The sequence below is a fragment of the Balaenoptera borealis genome (assembly GCF_965194805.1).
Source record: "Balaenoptera borealis genome assembly, chromosome: 1".
Taxonomy (NCBI): domain Eukaryota; kingdom Metazoa; phylum Chordata; class Mammalia; order Artiodactyla; family Balaenopteridae; genus Balaenoptera; species Balaenoptera borealis.
The window spans coordinates 114055290-114081139 of NC_138860.1; the positions used below are offsets into that span (position 1 = coordinate 114055290).

At 36.5% G+C, this 25850-nt stretch overlaps 1 protein-coding gene across 3 annotated transcripts in view; it reads right to left on the bottom strand.

Moving 5' to 3' along the window:
* Positions 1–208: 208 nt before the first annotated feature.
* Positions 209–25850, bottom strand: part of CDC7 (cell division cycle 7) — a 30805-nt gene continuing 5163 nt past the window's right edge. The window contains exons 1-12 of one of the 3 annotated variants that reach the window (XM_082378932.1): positions 25504–25843; positions 25001–25195; positions 17003–17086; positions 15394–15529; positions 12002–12095; positions 11774–11916; positions 10602–10854; positions 9882–9977; positions 8945–9123; positions 8051–8133; positions 5411–5560; positions 209–1995 (exon numbers count right to left, since the gene is read on the bottom strand). In XM_082378932.1, coding sequence (XP_082235058.1) covers positions 1601–1995; positions 5411–5560; positions 8051–8133; positions 8945–9123; positions 9882–9977; positions 10602–10854; positions 11774–11916; positions 12002–12095; positions 15394–15529; positions 17003–17086; positions 25001–25115 — 1728 coding nt within the window. In that variant the 5' untranslated portion in view covers positions 25116–25195; positions 25504–25843 and the 3' untranslated portion in view covers positions 209–1600. Of the gene's footprint in view, positions 1996–5410; positions 5561–8050; positions 8134–8944; positions 9124–9881; positions 9978–10601; positions 10855–11773; positions 11917–12001; positions 12096–15393; positions 15530–17002; positions 17087–25000; positions 25196–25284; positions 25471–25503; positions 25844–25850 lie in introns of those variants that run through there. The other 2 variants (XM_082378933.1, XM_082378931.1) reach the window with 2 other exon arrangements.

The window sequence follows — 25850 nt, forward strand, 5'->3', positions numbered from 1 at the left end:
GAATATGTTAACTTGATTGTGAGCCACATTTCTATAAAGAAATACATCTATCTTTCATATATTACTTGAGTCAGGTCAATGTTTGTTAACTTACTACCAACTATTTGTTGAACAGAGAGAATTCATCAGTCTCAGAAGGCAAATACTCCTAGTGGTCAATACTTTTTTAAAAAAGGGCATTTTTCAAATGAGTAGTCTGACATTGACATAAAAAATATAAAAGGATGACTTTATTAAACATACAAATTCAAGAACATTAAAGTTTTTTTTTAAAAAAGATTACAGCATGAGAAGCTAGCAGATCAATGGCAATGGTATATATATATATACATATAATACTTGCCAAACGGAGTATAGATAAGACATACTAACTTCAGTGCTCAAAACAACAAAAAGAATGTTGTATCTACCTTAGCTGTACTATAACTCTATGACTACTAAGTGGGAAACTTCTCAGCAGACCCACACTCGCAGACTTATTTCCCATAGTAAATTTGATATGCTGTCATTGATATGTATATCATTTTGGAATGTCATAATACATAAACCTCTTAGTTCCTTTTCTGCATTGCCTACTTCTTTAGAACTCTTCCCAACCTACCCCAAGACTCTAGTAAGCATCCTTCTCTGAGCAGGACCAACTTGGTCAAAACAGGGTATAGAATGGCTCTAGCCAGAGGAAAAATCTCCAATAATATTCTCAATTCTGTGTTCACTTTTCCTTTTAGCAGCTACCTAATCATATCTAAGATGGTATGAAAAAACCATACACATTCAGAGAAAAAGAAAAGCATTTTGGACTATCAATCTTTACCTTAGTCCTGCAGCTTCCCTTTATCAACCAGTGAACACACTATTTTAATTTCTCAACTGTGAACACAGGCAATATTTAACAAAGCACCCAGAAACTTTGTGGAAAGTATCATAAAATTTCCAAGGAGAATGTGTTAGGTGAGGGTAGAGAAGGCAGAAAAATCAAGAGAAACCATTAAGAAAAACATGGCAATTCACACAAAAAATGCTTTCACAAAATACTTTTAAAAGATGAATAAATTAAATTCAATTTCAAGTAATATCCCCCCAATATTTTTTCATTGTTTTAGTGTTCATAAAAGGTATAATATATGCCTCTAGAAAAGGAAATTATCTTCTTTACCTACAGAATGGTTAGAGTACCAGGACCAGGTGGAGTTTTCCAAAAGTACAGATAGTTCAAAGAAACCAGTAAGCTAAGTCTTTTGACTCATTTAATCCCTGTCACAACCCTTAATTTTAAGACTCGTACCTTGAACCCCTATGTACTAGGCTAAGACTGCTCTTATTTCTGCATATGGCAGTGACAAGCAATTAGGGAAATGAAAGATCTGATTCTACTCGGGTAGAGCTAACTCAAAGATCATTTTGTTAGTCTAAGAACTATCCTAGTCATCTTAAATAATCTTAATCCATATTTTAGAATCTGCCAGGAGAGCAAATACTAAAATTTTTAAATAAATTACTCACCCTGCCCAGGTCTCCAATCAAGAATTTATGGCTATTACAAATAACTCTTTTTCACCTCACCTCATAATACACAACAGCAAACTTTAAAGAACAATAATCATAAGCTCATATCTTTGAAAAATGGATGCAACAAAGCTTCTTCTGCTGTTATTCTTGAAGCCGGATTTAGATCTAGGAGTTTATCAAGCAGGTCGTAAGCTGCATCAGGTACCTCATCCCAGCCTTCTAGATTGGTAGGAGACTCATCAAAATTACCCCCACAGCCACTACTGTCCCCTTTATACAATGAATTCCCTGAGTGTTGTGCTTTAGGTGTTTGTATGAGGTGAGCAGCTTTATGGTCCATCTTCTCTGAAAAAGTTGGGTCTTGAGAAGTGAGCTCTTGTATATCACTTGTTAATTTAGGAGTGTTAGAATTTACACCTCTGAGCTTCTCACAGAGTTTTCTCAAGTCTTGTGCTGGAACTTCTTTGCTACACAATATTGATTTGCCTAAAAGAGAAAAAATATACATATTTTATATTATTTGAATATAGCAGAAGTCTCTCCCATGAGAAACATGCAAGTCCAACTGCATGCTTTTTGGATATATTTACACTGAATATGAGATAGAACATCACGTGCTATATTTGTGTTTTACCTTACATAGTTGAAGGTCAAATCATAAAGTGAAAGATAGTAAGTAGAAAACAGTGGCTTAATAAGTAAAGGACACACTTGACTCTGTCAAAGTCTCCAGCTTCATTATATTCTTCTGTAATCTTTAATCAGCTGCAGCTCCCATTCCCTCTCCCTCTTCCAAGCTTCTACATGCCTCTGACTACATGGTTCCTGTCTTTGATTAGGATGCCCTGCACCTCCCCCTCAACTCCGTGCCCAGAATACTCCCACTTAGGGCACCACTCAGTTCAAGCGTTACCTCTAAGAGGCCTGACACTCACAGAGTTGATCATTCTAAGCTTCTGCTATATCCTGTGAAGGTTTCTATTATTACTTTTGCTATTCTGTATTGTAACTGATAAAATATATGTCTGTCTCACCTGCTAGACTATGAGCCTTTGAAGATAGGGACTGTCTTTTTTATCTTCGAACCCCCAAAACCTAGACATCCATACTAGGTACATACTAGGTTCTCAATTAATGCCTGTTGGACTAGACAAAAAGGCATTATTCAGCTTCTCACATCTTTGTTCAAATATCACATCCTTATTACAGATGCTGTCCTTAACCAACCTATTCAAAATAGCTAAGCCTTCTTCACTCCCTTTCCCCTTTTATTTTTCTCAATACCACCCGTCTGTCTGACAGTATGTATTTATTTTTTCTCTCCCATTAGAATTTAAGCTCTATGAGAAGAGACGCAATAATAGTCTATCTAACCTAGTACACATATGGTCTCAATAAATGTTTTTAAATCAGTTAATAAACCAACCAGATCTTTGTTTTAAAAAATATAAATGTCTTTGAAACAATTCCCCAACAAAATTATTAGATATCGGCAAAAATAAGCTAGGCACACAAATAGGCAATAGTCTGTTACTTTTGCCGTATTATTTCCTTATTAAATAGAAATGGCTCTAAACAATGAGTTTGCATAGCACTTAGATTCCTTTCTGGGGTATGTGGATTGTTAACAAAACAATCTATCTCTGGGTGATAAAAAGTTACTTTTACATACACTCATCTCTGCTGGATAGGTGGACTAAGGTGGTGGGAAAAAAGGTAGTGGGGGGAAGCAGTGAGGGACAAAGGAAATAAACTACCCAAAACTAAGTTTGTGAGGGTAGAGCATGTTAATCCTGTTTTACTTTTAAATCTATTTCCTTATTCTTATTCTCTCTAAAAAATTATAGCCAGAGGAGAATAGCTCAAGGTTTTTCTTCTGAATTTATTTAATTCAACGAGTACTTAATGACAGTCTACAATGGGGCCAGGTCTAGGGGTTGAGGACAGAGGGGAAGGTTACACACAACACAAGAGAAGTAGAGAAGTGCTCCTGCTGTTCTGGTAAGTCTCTTTGGGTCATAAAGGGGAACAAGGTCATCGTTGTTGAAGTTCTGAATCCTTTTGTATTCAGCCCAAAGTTATAGTAAGATTTGACTGCAATACAGCTGACTCTTGAATATCAAGGGAGTCAGGAGGGCTGACCCCCACGCAGTCAAAAATCTACATATAAATTTATAGTCTGTCCTCCGTATCTGCAGTTCTGATATGTGAATTCAACCAACTGTGGATCGTGCAGTACTGTAGTACTTATTGAAAAATATCTGCAAATAAGTGGATCCAAGCAGTTCAAACCCACGTTTTTCAAGGGTCAGCTGTAACTACAGAAGTCATACTAATGAAACTAAGACAAGTGCTATACAGCATTTTTAAAAATATGAGAACAAGCATTACAATGATAAATCTCTAAAAGCCCTTGCCTGCTATCATGATGCTTGCCCTACAATGTTTTTTTGTTAGATGTTGCACTTCCATTTTTGGTCATTATTTACTATTACAAATGGGGGAGATTTGAGCTCTTCAACAAAATGTTTTAGCGTTTGATAAATTTCATGTTCATAAACTTCTTATGAAGTTATTCAATAGCAGATGATAGTTTTCCCCATCAGTTGAAAATAAACATTCTCATGTAAGAATACAATTTCCAAGGCTTTGCTTCATGGTTCCATTTCCCATGTGTGTACGTAATATCTCACCCTATCACCCTCAGATAAAATTTTCTTATTATAGTTTCAAGAAAGGTGCAAGTCGTAGACTGTGCTGCAGAACCACAATCACCACTAAGCCTTCCTGGTGGATCAGACCACGGCACTGGTGCCCAAGCGAGGGACAATCATTTTTGCAGTGATTCTTACTCAGAAATGTTCTTGGTCAAAATCACTTGTGTTTTCAAACTAACAAGTCTCAACGCTTTCTAGGTATCATACTTTTCTGAACCATATTTTCCAGGAATAGGTGCGGTGAGACAGGCATATGTATTTCTTGAAGTTCCTCAGATAATTCTGATATGCACCCCTGATTAAGACCCACTGATTTGGGGGCTGGGCAAGAGGCAGCCCAACAACTTTTGAGGTGGGTTGACTGAAATTTTGTCCCAAAGAAGTGTTCCATATTTTGGGGCAGCATGCTGACTCAATCACACCCACCCACTTTGGAAAGTATTAACTATAATTGTGCATGGAGAATAAATACAAGGTGGCCATTTGAATTCAAGTTGTTGGCAAGAGCAAGGCTGAGATAATTCTCAGGTGCCCTATGAGGTACACTGCATATCCCAGACTTGAAGTACAAGAAGTTGTGTAGCTAAGATGACTTCCCACGTCCAATAAATGCTTACAATATTACTCCATCAGTAAAGGTATTCTGTTCATTTCGCTTCTCAGCTACTCTAACCCTAAGGAACCTGACAACAACATGCATCCTATTATGTCCCCTACTGCAGTCCTTACTACACTGTATTAGAATTAACTATTTACTTGTTAATACAGACTAAGAGTATTTAGGGCAGGCCCAAGAGCACCTGATGCTTAATAAATATACAATAAACAAATTAAAACATATTATGAAAAATATTTATGGAATAAAGTGAAACCATAACTACAGGGAGTTAAGATTTTATTCCTTATTCTTTTGTTTAAGATTATAAAGTTGAACTTTAAATATTGGAAAAGTGTAGTACTCTGCACTTGATAAGATAAACTGATTACATGTAGAGAAGAGAAGTGATAAATTATTTTCTTACACAATGCAATTAATTTTCAAGCAATTGAGAAACTTTGTATCTAACATCAGAGAACATTATGAATATGTTTATTTGTAAAGAGAATTTCATAATAATTTATTAAGTGATTTGTAGGAGATAATCAAAGGTATTTGTTTTGTTCTATAATATAAAATTGCTTACCAAAAGTTTTAGCAGCCTGGATAGTTTCCCTGGATCCACGAATTGTCATAATTTGAGCCAAAGCGGTTAAATCATCACTTGCTTTATAAAATGGATATCGTCCACTAAGCAAAGAAAGGAATATAACACCTGCAGACCACATGTCAATTGCTGTAACAGAAAACAAACTTAAAAAAAAATCCTCAATCTATAATTTTATTCCTACATCAGTAGTTCTCAACCTTTACTGTATATTCAAATCCTCTTAAGAGCCTTAAAAAAATTCTGATGCCCCGGCCAATCCCCTCAGAGGTTCTGATTTAATTGTTCTGGAGTAGGGCTCAGGCATCAGTATTTTTTTTTGAAGCTCCTCAGGTGCTTTTAATGATTTCAGGGTTAAGAATCCCTGGTTTAACATCCTTAATGCAAAATATTTTCTTTCTTGAGCAACATGAAAGTTGCTAAGTTTAAAAGGATATTTCATCATTAAGTAAATGCACATTTTATAACATCAAAATAAATCCAAAGTAGCTATGTAGGAAAAAATCTGGATGTACCCCAAGAGTTACACACCATAGTAATGAAAGTGTTTCACTTTAGCAAAAAGTATTAAATATTAGAAGCTCGTCTTCAGCAAGATGTTAACCCTAACTTTTGCTGTAGAAACTATTAATCTCTAGAATTCTGGCAGTTATGATTAAGACCAGCTCAGCCTCATGTGAAGAAACTCATTTTTTAAAAAAATGTTTAGGGGGACTTCCCTGGCTGTCCAGTGCTTAAGACTCTGCGCATCTACTGCAGGGGGCATGGGATCGATCCCTGGTCGGGGAACTAAGATCCCACATGCCGTGTGGCCAGAAAAAAAATGTTTAGGGACATCTTCTCTCCTAATGGCTGAACTCCCAGTATCATCAAGTTATTGGCTCTACTCCCTTGGCCACTGCGTCATCTGCCTTTCTTGGTTCCCTTTGTACCTCCGCCTGCTCCTTCAATGTTTTCTCCAAGCCTTAAGGGCTGAGGTTACCCAGAGTTCCGGCTTCTACCCTATATACTCTCCCTTATTGGCCCATACACTTCACAGCTTCAACTACCTTTTATATAGTAATGATGACAGTCAACTGTATTTCCAGTCCAGACTTCCCTGTGCTTCACTTACTTTTATCCTGTTGGACATCTCTATCTGGATGTTCCACATATATCGCAAACCAATTATGCCCCCAATCATCTTCATCTTTCCCTGTACACCAGTTACTTCTTCTCCCCTTGGTTACTGGTACCCATTCAAATCTCCCAATCTAGGAGTCTGATAAACATCCTGGATGCCTTTTCCCCACCACTTCATACCCAAATCCCACATCCAATTATCCATCAAGCTCTGCCTTTCCAATATTTCGCTTCTCTTTTCAAAGATTTTTTTGATGTGGACCATTTTTAAAGTTTTTATTGAATTTGTTACACTATTGCTTCTGTTCTATGTTCTGGTTTTTTGGCCGTGAGGCATGCGGGATCCTAGCTCCCCGACCAGGGATCGAACCTGCACACCCTGCACTGGAAGGTGAAGTCTTAACCACTGGACTGCCAGGAAGTCCCCAGTTCTTCACTTTACTGTTCATTTGTATTATTACTGCCCTCGTTCAGGTTTTCATCATCTCTCACCTGGACCTGGTCCCCTCTGTACACCTGCCAGAATGACCCATCTAGAATACAATTATTACCATCCCTTTTCCTTGAATAACTTTCCAAAACCTACAGGATACAGTCCCAGCCATATAACAACTGTGATCTGACACTCCTTGACTTTCATCATACATTCCAGCAACACTAAACTTTTATTGATTCCCGTATGACCATGCTATTTCTTGAGTTCTTCTGCTCATGCAAACCCCTCACTCCAATTTACATTCTCTTTTCAGATGTTCTATCTTCCATGAACTTCCTTCCATAATCCCTTCAGATAAGGTTAGATACCCCTAAAATACTCTGTATGAAGTTTTATAACCATACTTAACAGGTTATTTTATATTTGCAAGTGTGTCCTGACCAGAGTGTAAGCAGAGAATTTCATTCATTTTTTATATCATTAGCAAGCACAGAATAAACATAGAACAAATGAATACATTTCTGTAAGGTCCATAATCCAAGTGAATAGCAGGGTTCATCTATTCAATAAGATGTTCCATGACAACTCTTTCAGGCTGTAGACTTTTTTCTTTTTCAAAAATCTCTTTAATGCTATTATACTGTTTTCAAAATAACAAAAAATTTTAATCAAACACACAATCATATGCGTATCACAGAAGAATTTTGAGGTATTAGACAAACACAAAATGTTTCAAGTCTTAAGTTAGCAAATACTACTAAACACAATTTTTTCCCCCACAAAGGTGATGTTAAAATTATTCCTGGTAAAATCATCTTGTAAATAGATAAGCAAAATGCAATCTATCGGGTTAAAAAAAAAAAAAAAGGAAACACTAGGATTAGGAGCTTTCATAAATAGCACTATCTCAAAAATGGGATTGCCACACTGCTAGAACCACTTACATAACTTAGTTAAAAGCAGCAGAGCTCAAATTTAATCATAAGTAGACAAAAATCATAAAATAAAATACACCCACGGCAACCAATTTAACTGGGTTCTGTATTTCTAGTGCAACATACCTGTAGTTTGGTTGGGGCACTTTGTCAAGACCTCTGGTGCTCTGAATCCTGGTGTACCTGCCCTAGGTGCAACCTGTTGCTGCCTTATGATGATGAAATAAGATTTTTCTAGTTATGTAAAGTTTAATTATTTAAGACCAAAAAAAACATTTATCAATTTAGTTCACAGTAAATTCTACCTTGATATCTATATAAATATAAGTTATTACAAAGCAAATGATAATCCAGTGTGATGAAAATCCTGGATTTTGTTTCTATAGGTCTCTCCCCCCACACCAGTTCCCAGGCCTTATTCCAGAAGGGTTTTAAGGTAACTTCCAGGCATAAAAAGAGGTAGTACATGGTAAGAACCATAACAGAAAAATAGAAAACAATGGGAACTCTGAGGTATAAAAATTTATTTCTGTTTGGAGTGATTAATTTCTGAGATACCTGTTCACTTATATACTTGCGTTAATCAGGAAAGGCTCATGAAAGCTTATAAAAGTCGAAGGGAAGAAAGAAATTTATGTGGCAAACAGCTGAAGGTGGGAGTGAGAGAAGAGTTCTAGTATTTGGTTCAGGTTATTCTACACAGGCAGGAATAAAGAAAGAAAACAAGATTAAATCAGCAAGTAAAACATGCAATTCTGAAGTTTCATTAAGAGCTATCCCTACCCCTACCAAAATTATTTGCATGTAAAAGCAAAGAGCATTTGCATGTCAATAGAACAAATATGACAATACTTGTCCTTTGCTCTTCAAGGTACCAATCTGCATTAGTGCCTATGCAGTTCACAGAACTGCATTGTTCCCTTTCACTCACTCAAATCAACTGTCCACCAAAATCAATGCAATTTCTCATCTTGTCTGGCAGCATGCTGGTGATTTTATAGCACCATCAAAACACATTACCTTGAAAGGCAAATACTGCAAACTTTATCTGTTGCATAACAGTCACAGGTCAGGCTAGCTGGGCAAGAACTGGCAGTTTTCCTCATCACACCACTATTCATAACTTTTGTAGAAATAGCCTTCTTTTTTGTTGCTAATTTTCTAGAGAGTAAATCCACAGTCTTTGACTGCTTCATAAGCTGTAAAAGAAAAGTCATATTCTCTATTTTCATGGCATTTAACATGATGCCTTTGAGATGCTAGTAGAGCAAAAAGCAATAGGGGAAGCGTAACTTTCAAAACTGCTGAATGTGCTGTTGGATTGTAAATAAACACTCATCTATCAAAATATTTAAGGTCTCTTTAGGTTACTGTGTTGAATAAACATATTAAAAATTTACTAACCATTCCTAGTTTGGTGAATATTTGTATTACACTTCATTAGAACTTTTCCTGAAATGTTACAAAACAGTTACATTCTAGTGTCTAACTGCATTTCAGAACTGTAAACTGCACAATTACATTGGCTAAAATTAGTTTTAATTTGTTCCTCATGCTATCTAGCTGCTACAGGATATCATAAGTCAATTTAAAACCACTTAACATTGATGATAATTTTGTAAATTTTACAAACATCTTTACGCTATCAACTGTGTGTCAGAAATGTGTTAGCTGTTGGGAGCTCACGTTCCAGCCAATGAGAGAAAAGGCCTTAATGTTCTAAATGTTCCTTTAGAGAAAGAGCAACAATAGTCAGCTAATCAAAAATGACGAAAAATTCCAAAAGAAAAGTTCAGAACTGGAGAAAATGAAAGCATTGACTAAATGCTCAAAGCAGTAATACCTTCTGCTAAAGCAAAACTCTTAAAAACTTACTGATAATAAAAGCTAGCCATTCCACAAATTCTCTCCAGTGTACGACTGACTGATGATTGCACTATTAAGCTACATTACTTACTTTCACTGCAGGGCTCTCATGTGAAATGGAGCTGTGTATATTGAAATTTCTTTCTCCAAAAACAGAGCGCTGGACAGAAAGGCCTACAGATCCCTCCTACAATACCAACAAAAACAAGGAAAATAAGGATTATATCTCTAACACTTTCTGCCAGCTGTACTCTGCCATAGTTTTGAAAGAGTTAAGTGACATAAAACAAAAACAGCTGCATCCAAGTCATTCTCGGGCACCAAAACACTTCTGTGAAAGGAGAAAACAGTCTAGACAGAACTCTTAACCCCCATACAATGTTATCACAGTCCACAAATATAAATAACTAAAAAATTCTAAAACCACCTGCATGGATGTTACATTTTGCTGTGCAGCTAAAATGGAGATAGACACTTCAGAATTTTTCCCCTATAACTAATGCTTTCTTTTAAAAAGGATAATTAATATGAACTTTATAACATGCAGGGAAAATTTATTATTTTCCATTTTTGTTATATAATGCAATTATAATGACAAAGACATTATAAATCTACCAAGCAAAATTTTCAGTTCTGAAATCATAAAACAATCCATTGTAAATCTTAGTGAAATCTAACCAACTGAATATATAACACGTGTAAACAACATTTTTTTTTGTTGCAAGTGTTATCCTAGAATTGTAACTACCTCTGTTGAATGGAGTACATGTCTAGAACCGTATTAGTACTTAAGAAATAAAAGAGGTAGAACCTTTCCATCTTTTCCTTGTTTAATCTGAATTTGTGCATCTGGGTAGGGCCTTTTAAGAGAAGCTTTTGTGGTAGGCTGCTGATCCAGCTCCTTAGGTGCTGCGGGGCCACTCAATGAAATTTTGTTTCCGGTGATTACATAGGATTTATTTTGTGAACAGCTTTCCTGCTGAGCTTCAGACTGGACAAATTTGAGAAGCTCTATTTTAGTATCATGGGTTCCTTGAGCCAAACCAAAGTCTACCAAGGCATACCTATGAAACAAAAATAAGCACTTTTACTTCTCTGTAACAAAGCTTAGTTAATATCATAATATGCTCAAACCATATTCACACAGAAACTGTATTCTGTGGGGGATAAATTAAGGATTTATAACATTCTTGAAAAAAGAAGAGTAAGTTTTACAGACAAGGTAAGGATTTAATAGCTAACTACTGAAAATTAAGGAAAGATGTATCCCACACAAGAAAACATCTTTTCTCCCCTTCTTCCAATGGCTTGTGCAGACAAGGCAACAAGGAATGCAGGATGTAAACACAATCTTTTGTCCTCTGATGGTGGCAGAGATGGCATCATAGCAGATAAGTTTTAATTAACAAGTTTAAAAGAAAAATTTATTAAAATCATGGTTTAAAAATCTGATTAATTAAAGAAAAAATTAAAAGTCAGGAATACAAAAGCCCAAGAAGTTATGGTTCTATTATCCTTATTATACTCAATATGAGCCATTATATAAACAGCAGTTTTTAAGTTTTCAGCTTACAATGCCTCTATGTATATAATCAGCATAAAAAATATTCAAAAAACAAAACTTTAGTGTTGAAACATGGAATTGGCTATCATGTGGTCCAATCCCCTCATTTACTAGAAAACAAAAATGAAGCCCAGAGATAAATGTATAAGGTTAAACAAACAAACAACAAAAAACCAGACCCTTTCTAAGTCTCTTTTAGCTATTTCCACTGAGCCATGCTATACCTCATGACGTACACTGTTTTACTAATACAATTTTTTCTTCTCCTTGAGGGTATTTCCCTTCCTCAACCACAATGAAAATCTGAAACAGAAAAAGATGTGTGTGGCTGTTGCAGGATGCTCTGCATCTAAGAGATGGACCCCACAGCACAGATTCAGTCAAGTATTAAGTATTTGCTGGTAACTTTCCATACTTACTGTCTCAAGCGCCTATTATATAAAAAATTGCTGGGCTTAACATCACGGTGAACAATACCAAACTGATGAATGCGTTTCAAAGCTTTCAACAGATTAAACATATATTCCCGTACTTCTTGAAAAGAAAGAGAATTCAAAATGTCCTAGAATAAAGTTATGAATAAGGTTATAAGATTGTTTTCAATGAAATATTTAGCTAATAAAAATTCAAGAAATATTAAAACCTACCAAAAAGGACTCATGTTCCAGATATGGCATAGCAATAACCACATGATCATTTTTCCTAAAGCAGTATTTAACTCCCATGACATTGTCGTGCCCCCTAGTGGAAAAATGCACAACGAACTTAAGAAGAAAGGTCAAATGAACTGAAACTTTATGCAGTTTTTTAAAAAATGCAATTTTAGCAATGCATAAATAATGCCAGAAAACTAACTTAAAACCGTCACCATATAGGAGAGATTACTCATTTAACTGACTTATACAAGATAAAGGTTTTTTTTTTTTTTAAATAAAAACAGTACCAGTTATGAGGTTATAATTCAAAACGAGATAATTACAGTTTTAACTGGGGAGGTGATAGAATGGGAAGGAAAAGAGGAATAATAAAAATGAATTAACAAGACTTAGTAGCAGATAAGATGGTAACAGTAATAAATAAATCAAGTAAAAATTAATAATAGCTAATATTTATTGAACATTCACTACATGCCAAGCTCTAAGCACTTCACACCTATCAACAAATTCACTTAATTTTCACAACAACCCTATAAGGATGGTGCCATTATTTCCTACCCGCCCCCCCTTTTTTTTAACATATAAGGAAACTGAGGGACAGACAGGCTAAGGAACTTCCCCAAGGTAACTCAATTAGTAGGTCATGGAGCCAGAATTTGAATCCAGGCAGTGTGCTCCAGACCTAGACTATTAACCACTATACTATACTACCTCAGAGAAAGGTGAGGAAACTAGGGTAAACTGGATTGTCACAGTTTTGAGACTGAGTAAGTAAAACAACATGGATACCAACAAAATATGTAGAGAAAACAGGAAAAGAAGCATCAAAAACCAAAACCTCACCATTTTGACAGAGATATCTAGATACAAGACTATATCTTAAGTGAGAAGTCAAGTGTAAGTCAGTGACAGTATTATAGAAAAATGATACCTAAAGCTGTGAAATTATTAGAGAAGAGAAAACTGAGCCTTGGAAAAGTCTCATGTTGGAGGGCAAAATAAGGAAGGAGCAGAAAGCCCAGATAGGGACATCCGCAAGTGAGGAGTTTTCAAGGAAGGGATGATCAACAAGGTCAATTAGAATAAGGACTGAGGGAAGGCTTTCAGTCTGGCAAAGAGGAATTAACTGGCAAAAAGGAATTAACTAATTTTCAGAAAGCAGTTTAAGTGGAAAGGAAGAGGCCAAACAGGATTTAAGGAGGGAAAATAGTATACAATGGAAACAGAACATAAAGACAATTTTCCTGAAATATCTGTCAAAGAATAAAAACCAGTGTGGGAGCTAGAAAGGAAGCAAGATCAGGTAGACATTTTTTAGCATGCACATTTTTGAACAACAAGGAAAGAAAAAGTGGTAGAGGGAGTTATTTAAAGTGTGGAAAAAGGAATAATCTTATTATTCCTAGAAGGTATTATGTAATCATGCCTTACAGAAGCCATCTTATTCTCTTGTCTTCTATAATAAACAGAGGTGTAAAACAAATTAATAGGTGTGTTTATTCATTCAATAGATATTTAGTGGGCACTGTTACTTGACAGACACTATGTTAGACATTAAGGATGAGAAGGTGAATAAAAATTAACATGATTTATGCCCTCATGGACTTTACTAAATAGTGGGCAATATGGATAATAAACCAGGTAACAAATAATGACAAATTATGGTAAGGGTTTTGAAATATATCAAAAGGTGCTGTGACAATAAAAAATAGAATCTAATTCAGAGAAGACCTCTTTGAAGTGGTACCATTCTTGCTCAGAGCAGAAAGATGAGGAGTCAGCATGCAAGGACTGGGAGGGATCTTCCTGGATAGGGAAGAAGTATGGGTAGTGGCCCTGAAGTGAGAAAGCTCTTGACACAAATTTGAGTAGCTAAAGAAAATAGAGCACAGTGAAGGAGGTGGAAAGGCTGGCATGGGATAAAGTTGGATTTTTTTTTCAAAGAACATTGGGAAACCACTGAAGAATTGTTAAGTAGTGGAAGTAATAGTATCCAATTTATATTACATACATACATATTTTTATACTTTAAGAATCACTCTGGCTGTTTTGTGACTATGGGATTAAGAGGGGAAGAGAAGAAGCAGGCTATCGTAGTAATCTACACTTGGACTGAGATAGCAGTTGAGAAGACAAAGATATGGATGAGATTTTAGATATATTTTGGAGGCAGAATTGCCAGGACATGGTGATGGAGTGGACTAGGAGAGAAATGGAGAAATTGAGTGTGATTACTAGGTTTCTGGCTTGAATAACTAGGTAGACTGTGGTACCATTTGCTGAGATGGGTAGATGAAAACAGATTGTTGCAACAGGTAATTTTTGGGGCAGGTGAAGGTGGATTAAAATTTAGTTTTTGGCATATTAGGTTTGAGATGTTTATTAGGTACCCAAATGGAAATATCAAATCGTCAGGTGGATATATACAAATCTGCAGTTAAGAGGTCTGAGGTTAGATATACACTTGTGGGAATCATTACTATATATTTAAAGCCACATGGAATACATGACACCACCTAAAGAAGTCTAGAGAAAGAAAGCCCAGGATCAAGCACTGAGGAACTCCAACATTTAGGGGTCAGGTGGAAGAGGAAGAACTGGCAAAGGATACTGAAAATGAAAGGCCAAATAAAGCAGGAAGAAATCAAGGAGTATATGGTAGTACAGAAGTCAAAAGACAATGGTTCAAATCAATTATGCTAAACACTGCCAGGAGTTCATGTGAACAGAAAAAAGAACCGGCAAAACAAAGTCATGGTTGCCTCTAAAGTAGTTTCCGTTTAGCATAGCGGAGAGCAGCCTCACTGTGTGTGTGTGTGGCAAAAGGCGGGTGTGGAAGTGAAAACAGTCTGTGCAGGTAATTTTTGAGAAGTCTGGCCATGAAGGTAAGCAAAGAAATGATGGAGTAGCTGGAAGAGGGATGGCGGTACAGGGAGGATAAGAGATACTACATCATGTCTCTATGTTGACAGGAATGACCTAGCAGAGAGAAACCAAATAGAAAGACATGCCAGAGGATTCTGTTGTTCAAAATAAAATATGAGATGAGGCTGTCAATATCTGGGGAGATGTGAAATGAGTTCCCCACATTTAAAAAAATATCTACACCATGGAAGCCAAGGTTTATGATTTGGCAGGAAGATTAGAAAAAGAAGTGGTAAGAGAGCAGGAAGTCAAGCTGAGCCTCAGGAGAAATCCACTCTAAAAATTAACATAAACTTAACTAGCCATTCCAAGATTAGCGGAAAAGTACTAGCAAACTGCAAATACCTGACTGAAGAATATGTTTAATCCACAATCTCATCATCCCTATTAGATATCTACTTAAAAATCTTAAAAATTATATACAGCAGTTCAATTAAAAATATCTTTAAATTGCCTACCCAGCCACTGTTAGGCACTGAAGCTCAGCTGCAATTCTTACAGGATGACTTGTTGGAATTAAGTGTTTCAAAGCAATTTTCTCTTCAGGTCCTACTTGTAACTGTGTTGTGGCCAAATACACAGAGCTGAAAGTGCCTGTAAAACAATTTATTAGATTTTTCAATATTTGGTTTTTAAAAATGTTTATGAGACAATGCTAAAATATTCTTAAAAACTGTTTGGAACCCATAAAAATATCATAATCTGTCATCAATATTTTAATGACACTGAATACAAAAAGCAAACACATTTGTAAATACAACTTATTTTCAATTTTTAATACATTCTTAACTGTCCTCACATCTTTAGGGAGTATATTAATTCAGCAAAGCTATACAGTAAATCTGTTTGACTGAGTTAGCATAAAATATTTCCATGGTATGACCCAATCTACCAAGTATCTTTCTACAATATTATCATTGGAAATTACTTTCTTAAGACTTGGATTCAGTTCTGTTAGAAGTAAAAATGATAACAGTCTTAGAGGGAAAAAAAAACCTACATTTTTTATTTTAAAAAGTTTTTTTAAACTTTTAAATTCACCATGAAACTAAACAGAAAAAATATAAGATTTGGTGGTCAGTTAAATCTGAGAAATACTGAGTTAAAGCAAATTGATAGATTATTTCTAGACCTTTAATGTACTGAAGTACAACATAAATAACCAAAAGGGAGCTATACATGCTATAGTTTTCAAACTTATTAGCCTTAGATCACACTCCACTCCTCCCCCTCTCCAGGAATAGTTAACTACTTGTTATGAGGACATCAGTTTTCCAGAACAAAGTTTTTGAACACTAAGTCAGTGTTCAAAAAAAGCTAAGAAAAAAAACGTAAAGATTTGCTTCTTACATCCCAAATCATCTCATCTTCTAATTTCTCTGACTCAGCCTTTTCTCATCTCACACTTTCCATTGTGAAAAGCAAGCAATGAATAAATGGAAGTTTTGTTGCTTTTTGGGTTTTTTTTACTGTTAAGTTTTTATTTACTATTTCTCAGTATAGTCACTAAAAAGTTCTATTATCTTTTATCTTCTCAATCCCTTCACATCTGTCTGCCAAATTCACCCTTCATTCAATCAATATGATTGCCAGTCTCTCAATGGTATTTACGTAAATACTGACTATCCTATAAATATTGTTACCACTTTATTTTCATCATTTTGCCATGAAAAATTGCCATTGTTCAACATACAATTCTACCTAAACGCAATGGAGAAAGAGAAAAAATATTCAGCTTTCCCTGATCAAATCCCCCCACTTAAATCTTAAACTTTTTATTTTTCATAATTATCATTAATAACATATTATTAATATAGCAACATTTTTAATAGTATAAAATTATAAAGGTTAAAATAGGACTGTTCATTCTACTGTAAATATTTATTTATTCTTCCATTCTTTCCAAGGAAAAAAGAAAATCTGATAATTAGTAATATAACCATGGTCTTAGTATTTTTAAAAGGGGTATTTTTCCAATAAGAAATAATAATGAAAATCAAGATTATACAAAGGAAAACAGGAGGAAAAAAAAGCTTATAAAGATAATGAAGTATATCCCCAGATTACCTTCTCCAATTTTGTCCTTAATCTTAAACACATTACCAAGCTGTGGTACAGCTTCGTAAAGCTTCTGAATATCTTTCTTAACACCTATCAAGGAAAAAAGAATTTAGGTACAATTAATTACTTAGGTTAAAAAATCTCAATAAAATAATTTCTAAAACATAATTATATTACAAATAAAAATATCTATAAAAAACCTTAAACTCATGATAAGACTAAAACCCCATCAAGTTGCTCTAACTCACACACCTCTTGAACAGACAAAACTGCAAAGTAACTGAATCACTCACACCCAATTGCTGCTACTCTGAAATTACATACTAACATATAGATACACTGTCACTGCATAGAGTGCAACACAATGAAGAAGCTAAATTTAAAAAATAACTAAACAATTTGTGCTGCGATCACTAGATGGCATGACAAGGACACAATGCAATCTTCTTGAAAACTATTTCTTTCCCCCAAAGATACAAAATCTTATAGGCTTGGAAAAGTTTTACATGTTGAATATTCACAGTATACTCTAGAAAGAAGGTCTACTAAAGGTGTCCAAAATGTTAAAAAAAATATTCTTTAAAAATTGTCCCAATTACCAGTAGTATCCTATATCTTGACAGCAGAAAAATCATTACTTTTAAATAAATATAAGCTCTTTACAAAAACCTACATGGTTAAAATTCAGAGAGGCAATAATACAAAATGTGATAAACTACTGGATACAAAAAAGAACTACATAAGAGTCCTCAGATTTTATTACAATATCTAGGCCAAGCATCAGCTACTTTTAAAGTTATAATAACACTCTGCATCATGCAACAGTTTTAAGACATTTTCAAAGCACCTTCACACATATTATCTTTTCAGATCTACATAATAGCACTGTGATATTGGGAGAACAGAAATAATTATCCTCATCTTTCAGAGAAGGAATCCATATTCAGGGAAATTAAATCATTTGTCCAATTTCACAGAGGTACTGCTGATAAGTTTATATTTATTTATTTATTTATTTTTGGATGTGTTGGGTCTTCGTTTCTGTGCGAGGGCTTTCTCCAGTTGCGGCGAGCGGGGGCCACTCTTCATCGCGGTGCGCGGGCCTCTCACTGTCACGGCCTCTCCCGTTGCGGAGCACAGGCTCCAGACGCGCAGGCTCAGCAGTTGTGGCTCACGGGCCCAGCCGCTCCACGGCATGTGGGATCTTCCCAGACCAGGGCTCGAACCCGTGTCCCCTGCATTGGCAGGCGGACTCCCAACCACTGCGCCACCAGGGAAGCCCTGATAAGTTTATAGACTCACTCATTTAACAAACACTGTGTTTTTAAAAATGCCCAGCAATTGGCATATTAAAAATACAAATGAACAAAGGTGGTGAAGCCCCTGTTCTCTAGGAGCTTAGTCTGGTGGAAGAGACAGATGTTAAAAGCTCACTTTTAATACAAGATTTTAACTGTAATATTAGAGGAATGCACATATTACTTTGTAGAAGGGGGGAGGGGAATGAACACTTCTGAAGGTGCCAGGAAGCTTCAGGTGACTGTTAACCTGTGTTTTGAAGCATTCACCAAGTAGAGAAAGTGCAAGAAGGCATTTTAGGAAGGAACTACTATCTATGCAAAGACATGGAAAAGGAAAAAGGCATGGATTACTGTGGAGGGAGGGGAGAGTAGGAGAGATAATAAAATTCAATGTGGCTGAGAAAGGAAAGGCAGAGGATGCAAAGGAAGGCCATGTAAAGTTTTTAAGCAGGAAGATGACAAGTGGAGGATAAATCTGAGGTGAAGAATACGAAGAGGTGGAGATTAAATTAAGAGGCCAAGAAGACCTAATCCAGTAGCCTTTCCACTATATCACTCCATCTAAGGTAATGGGAAGAACTTACTTAAATTACCCTCACCTTCCCATCTACCTTGCAGATGAACTGGAGAAGCTTCATGGATTTCAATATAACAAGCAATATAACAGTAATCCTGTGAACCAGTTTTGGAGATGAGAGGCCCAAATCAAAATGCTGGCTCCACTATTACCCAGCTGGTATGACCTTTCTAGAGCACACAGCTTATCCTCTGTGAGCCTTAATTTCCCCAACTATAGAAAAGGGGGCATAACAGTACACATGCCGCTGAAATACTGTGAGGATTAAATGAAATAATATACATAACACAAGAGCAGCTTCTAACACAATGCCCGACACATTGTAAATATTAAATTATACTGGTGATTCTTATTGTTGTGGTAACTATTATTAACATTATTTCTTTAGGGCTTTTGCTCTTACTATTCCCTCTACTTGAAATCCTCTTCCCTTATAACTTCCTATGGCTGGCTCAATTGTCACAGTTTCCTCTGACATTGCTAGTTAAATTAGCGCTCCTCCCATTATCCACATTACCCTGTTTATTGTCTTTGGAGTTCTTATCCACTATAAAATTATCCTGTTTATTTATTTGTTTGCTGTCTGCCTCCTCCCACTAGAATATAAGCTCCACCAGTACAGGCTCCCTGTCTGTATAATTCACCACAATGCACTCAGCTCTTAGAAAACTGCCTGGCATGTTTGTTGAATGAATGAATTCTTACTATCCTCATGGTTGTTCAGAGACAGCTGTAGGAAAAAAAAAAAAGCAAAAGTTTACAAGTTACAACAGAGTGAAGCCAAAGACAAAAGCAATCACTTTACCATCAGCTACCACACTACTTCTCCCTGGAAAACAAAACCAAGGCCTGGGGGAAAAGCTGGCTTTCTAGCAGTAATAGTTGCCACAGTCAATTGCAATCTTTCCTAATGAGTGTCAAGTCCAACCAGCTTCAAATTCCAGTGTCATAGGAAAGGCATCATGAAAAGGCACTAAAATGATATATTCAATTTGTTATTACATTTCTTTGATTCTAAGACACAATTTTAACGACTCTGAAATTGGGATGCAACTTACAACTGTTGCTGGCCAGCATCAAAACTTATACAACAGGTGTCAATGACCTGAAGAAAATTCAAGAAATCACAGAGGAGCATTCACATTTAACCCTTAAGAGCCAAATGGCTGTAGGGAGGAATAGTAGAGGTGGTGAAGTAGAAATCAAACCTAGGCCAGCTCCACATAACTGGGCTGTTCTTAAGAACTCATTAACAATGACTTTTTTTTTTAATGAATTCTTCAAAGAAATTCTGTATCACTAATGTTTGAGAACAGGGACTTCCCTGGTGGCGCAGTGGTTAAGAATCTGCCTGCCAAAGCAAGGGACACGGGTTTGATCCTTGGTCTGGGAAGATCCCACATGCACGGAGCAACTAAGCCCATGCGCCACAACTACTAAGCCTGCGCTCTAGAGCCCGTGAGCCACAACTACTGAGCCCGCATGCCGCAACTACTGAAGCTTGCGTGCCTAGAACCTGTGCTCCGCAACAAGAGAAGCCACCGCTGTGAGAAGCCTGTGCACTGCAATGAAGACCCAATGCAGCCAAAAAAAACAAAAACTAATGTATGAGAACAATATTGTGAGGGAAAAAAATAGGATATCAACAAGTCTGAGTATAAAAAGTGATTCAGAAGAGACAGATCTGAAATGTTTATTTTCCATTTCATGTATGTCCCAGAGATATACAATTATTTGTCTAATTACATCTAAAAGAACTCTTCCAATAACTATATAAAAAAAATTCTAGGTGTTAAGGAAAGCACTGTCACAGTATAACTGGCAGTATTTCTGAGCAGTACATAAAATAATGGTGTATCTTACAATTAATGGTGTTTAGGTATGATGAAATATTTTAAGAACCATTTGTGGTCTTTTTATTACTAAATGTATTGAAGTGTTTGTGTGCATGTTTTGTTGTATATACATGATTAATTACAAAAGCTTTGTAGTAGGATGATATAGTTTCATGTGGCTATTAAAATTAAATAAAATTAAAAATCAACTTCCTCAGTCACATTAGCCACATGTGACAACATACAAACATTTCTGTTAGCGCATAAAGTTCTATTGGACAGTGCTGATATAGAAAAAAGCCTGGAATCTAAAGAGTCTGGATTCAACTCCTATAATTAAACCACATTAGTGTTCAGGTTTTTAACCTTTAAAACAAAGGAACTGGATTAGATGAACTTTACCTTCCAACTACAATATTCTATGCTTTTCCTACGAGTTCCGCATTTTGGGACTTCCCTTTGCATAAACATGAGCTGGCAGTTAGTAGTAGAGATGCTGGTTAACTGTTAGAAATAACCAGGAAGAAAATATAAGTAGTAAGAAAATACTGTAATACAAGGCCATGTGAATGACTATGCAAGCTCAATGTGCTTCCACACCACCACTCACTTACTATGTACTTACATATCTCTACAAAACTCAAACTATGTTTATATTAAGGTTTCCTGTCACTGCATAACAACTTTGATGTTTCTGAACAACAGAAATATTTCCTGATGACCAAAGTGAATGAAAAATCCCCAGATTCTGAATTGGGAGATGAGAGTAGACAGTGAAAGAGAGTACTCATATCAAAAGCTAGAAAATACTACTAAAGGCAGAGACCAATGAATATATACTTTGAGGACTGGGGCAAGACCCTGAAAAGTCCACAAAGTAAAATATTGTTTAGGTCTTCATTAAATATTATGAAGATCTACGCTTCTGTTTTGAAATTTTAAGCTAATTTTTTTTCTGCTACATAATATATCCAAGTTGGCTATAGCAACAGCGTCCTTAACCATACTCCCTGCTTTCACCCTCATCTTGTGCCACGTAAAAGCCAAAGAACTACCTCCTTTCCTCACCCTTCTCTTCGACTTCACTCTCATCACTCTCGCACTTCCACTCACATGACCTCCTAGCTATTTCTAAATGCTAGGCACACTCCCAGCTCAGGGCCTTCGTACTTGCTGATTCCTCTGTCTGGAATGCTCTTCCCCAGATACATGCACAGCTCACTCCTTCACCACCTTCAAGTCCTAGTTCAAATGGTACCACACTGAAGCCTTCTCCAACCAATTACACTTACTAAAATCACAATCTCCTCTCCCAATACCTCCTATCTCCCCTTCCGCTCTACATTTTCTTCACAGCACTAATCACTTTTGAACATACTATTTATTCATTTTCTATTTCTATCCACTAGATTGAGGGCACTGATTTTTGTCTGTTTTACGAACGGATTTATTCCTAGCACCTAGCACCTAGAAAGGTGCCTGCACATGATAGACATAGACATTTAAGAAATATTCATCATACAAATGAAATGTTTTCAATTACTTACCATGGAGTAAAACTGACCTCCAGGAATATATGTCATGCTTATTCTGGGGCTTCATGTACTGCCTAAAATAATGCTTCCTACAACTAGGGATATCATATAATTTAGCCCAAACTGGGACAGTCTTCAGAGTGAAAGGGGGCACTAATAATTACACTGTGACAACAGGCATAAACTGGATCTGTCTCAGGCAAACGAGGACGTTACCTATAACCCACTTTAGAATCGTAGGCTGAGAGCATCCATATAACACAATGAAAGCAAGCCTTCCAGTACAGTTCAACAGTATGGAGCAGACATTCAATATATATACAGTTTATACTTCATTCTTTCACTGAAAAGATCTTTATCACTTACTAAACTTGGCATATGGTAGATACTTAAAAAAAAAAAAAGCCTGCTGAAATAATGAAAGAATAAACATTTGATCTAATACTTTGCCAGGTATTTTGTTCATTGCAGCATTTTTCTTAATAGGAAAAAACAGAAGACAATCTAAAGGTTCAATAAGAAAAGGCAATTAAATAAATTATAGTATACCATGCAATGGAACATCAGGCAGTCCAAGCCCAGAGTATTTAATTACATTAAGAAATGTTCAAGATATATATTGCTAAGTTAAAAATGGAGATCAGAAATAAGTTGGCTGTGATCCTAATTCAGTTTTTTACAAAATGTATCTCTATATGCACAGGAAACCAAAGGAATACAACAAAATGTCAACAGTGGCAATATCTGTACAGTGGGATATTTTCTTACTTAGACTTTCTGTATTTTCTTCAATAAGCATGTATAATTTTTATCAGAAAAAAAGTTATAAAAAGCTGACAAATATCCCAAAACAAAGGGCCATACTATGCAGCCATTGTACTAAAAATTTTACTTTATATCCTTTGGATGAATGATATCTAATCATTCAACCAAATATTTTCAGGCACCTACTATGTGTTGAAGACTGTTAGGCTCTGGGAATACAAAGATATATAAAAATCCCACCATCCAAAAGTTATTACATCAAAGGAGAGTAAATCACATTAGATCATGAGACAGTTATGTGCCTGGACTTCATCAGCTTTACTCCTTATTCAAGTTATGGTTTTGATATAATCTTAGCTTTTATTAAGTGTCAAATAAAAAAGAACCATATGAATAAAATTTCATCATGTTTTATAAATTATCAAAGGTACTGTTTATAATGTTCAATGTTCTGTTCCATATAAAAGCCACCAAACTTTGGAAATCTGGAATAAAATTCACACCACTCTTCACTTCCTAGCAGATTTTCAGAAGAGTATTAGAATAGTACTTTTTACCTGAACGTATGCTAGAGCCAAGTCAGATTCATTCATTCATACACTCTGCCTAATGCACAATGTACATCAGGAGCTATACAAGATACTGCCTTCAAGGACCTTATAGTATAACTGAAGAGACAAAATACACAGAGTGCTAAACAATACAAGAAGAATAATAATATAATGACTGTTATTGTATTATGTGTCTGATGACATAGGGAAAGGTGAACCGTGAAAAACAGGTAATTGCAAGAAAAATGGAAGGGAAGAGGGAAAGCATCCACGAAACTGGATGAAAGTGGCATTTTAAGATTATTCTAGTGGCAGTGTACAAAATGAACTGGAGGATGAAAAAAGAAGTGAAAGCAGGCAGTTTAAGTAAGAAACTTTGTTGTAGTTCAGGAGCAAAGTGTAAGGGAATGAATTAATGTGGTGAAAGTGGGAATGGGAAGAGGCAACACTATACCTACTAAAAGGAAGTAAGATAAAATTGGGTGACTGGATGAGAGGAGCAAATACAAAGCATAAGTCAAAGATAACTCTAAAGTTTTAAGCATAGAAACTTTAACTGGAATAATAGTGGCTTTCATCAAATGGGGACATCAGGAATGGTACGCATTTTAACATCAAAGATGAGTTTACCCTTAGTCAGAAAGCAAAAGTATGGGATGTCATATTTTTCTAGGGTCGAGTTAAAGTCTATTTTGTAGTGTATAAGTATATATCATGGACGAAAGGTCAAAATTAATATTTTTGAAAAAGCACTAAATATGCTTAAGACAAAGAAAAGAACATTTAGCTACATTTTAAGAAAAGAAAAGAAAAAAAAAAAAAACAACAGTCAATTGGAACTCCTATTTAACCAATATTTATTGAATGCCTGCTATGTCCCAGGCACACTGCAGGAATGAAGGTGCATGTTACAGTGTACAAGATCAGGCATTGTTTGACCCTCTCCTTCTCATTTCAAGGTCTGGGTAAGGGTGAAGCAACACTTCATGATGTACACTGAGATACAGTCCTTCATTACTGCTACAAACATTTCATTTACTTTTGTCAACTAATTCTGCCTTTGAATATGTAAGTGAAAGTCCCTCCAATGCCGATTTCTAAATTCAAGCTTAATGCAATTTGGTGATTAGAAATAAGAACACAGGTCTAGAAGAGAAATTCTAGTTTGGATATCAACAAACTTTGTGTTCTTAGACAACGACTAATATTAGACTCTAGCAACTTCATCTGTAAAATGACATGGTTAGACTACAATCCTCCTTCTAAAATGCAATCCAATCCTAAATCTAGATCTTATGAAGCTTCACTGATTCGTAAAATGCTGCTATATAAACATACAACTCACTTTAAGATTCAGGACGTGTTTTTTGTTGTTGTTTGTTTTTAAATAATCGAAATTACAGAATTGTTGCCTGTACATCTTTGGCAATGAACACATACCTGGTAGTTTAAAATTCTGCTCATGTTTTTTTAATGAGCCATCCGCCAGAAACCGGCCACGAAGGGGAGAAAAAGCCGTTGGCTCCTCCATCTGAATCCCCAAAGAAGCCTCCATCGCAAAGCAACTGCGGCGCAAAACGCCAGCTAAGGGGTCATGTCCACAGGGGGAGCAAAGCAGCTGTGAAACTCGGCATACTGGAGAAGATGAGAAGTTTAAATCACTCAGTGAACTAAGCACTAAAAAATGCTACTGTCCCCAAAGGGGCAAACAATTAAAAACGCACCATATGTCCAAATCCCCAAAGGAAGGAAAACCGTGAGCCATTTCTAAGGATTCCATGGGCTTCACTTTCACCTCCCAGAAACACCGGCAGGGGGCCAAAGGGAAACGTGCCTAACCGAGAAGTCTCCCCGGCGGCCGCCGTCAGGGGCAAGGGCGGCGGTGGGAACTGCAGAGGCAGCGAATGCGGGGGGAGAGACCTTAGTGGGGAGAGCGGTTCGACCTGAGGAAGAGGGCTGGAGGAGGAGATCGTTTGACTATTGAAAGGCAGCGCCAGGCGGCTTGTCCAAGGCCCCACGCAAGTTGGTGGAGAACTGATACGACACGGCTCACGAGCGCCGGGCGGAGGAAGAGAAGGGGGAATGAACGGCATCCCTCGGCGAGCGCGGATTGAGAGCTCCGCGGGGAAGGACTTTCTTCCCTCAGACGCCAGACCGAACGGGATGCTTAGTGCGCAGGCGCACGACATTCCCGCCGCACGTCAGCGGGATCCGAAGTGGGGGGCGGGGTGGTAACTGCGCTGCGAAGAGACCGAAGTCACGATCCAGAATTCGTTTCTAATCCCTCACA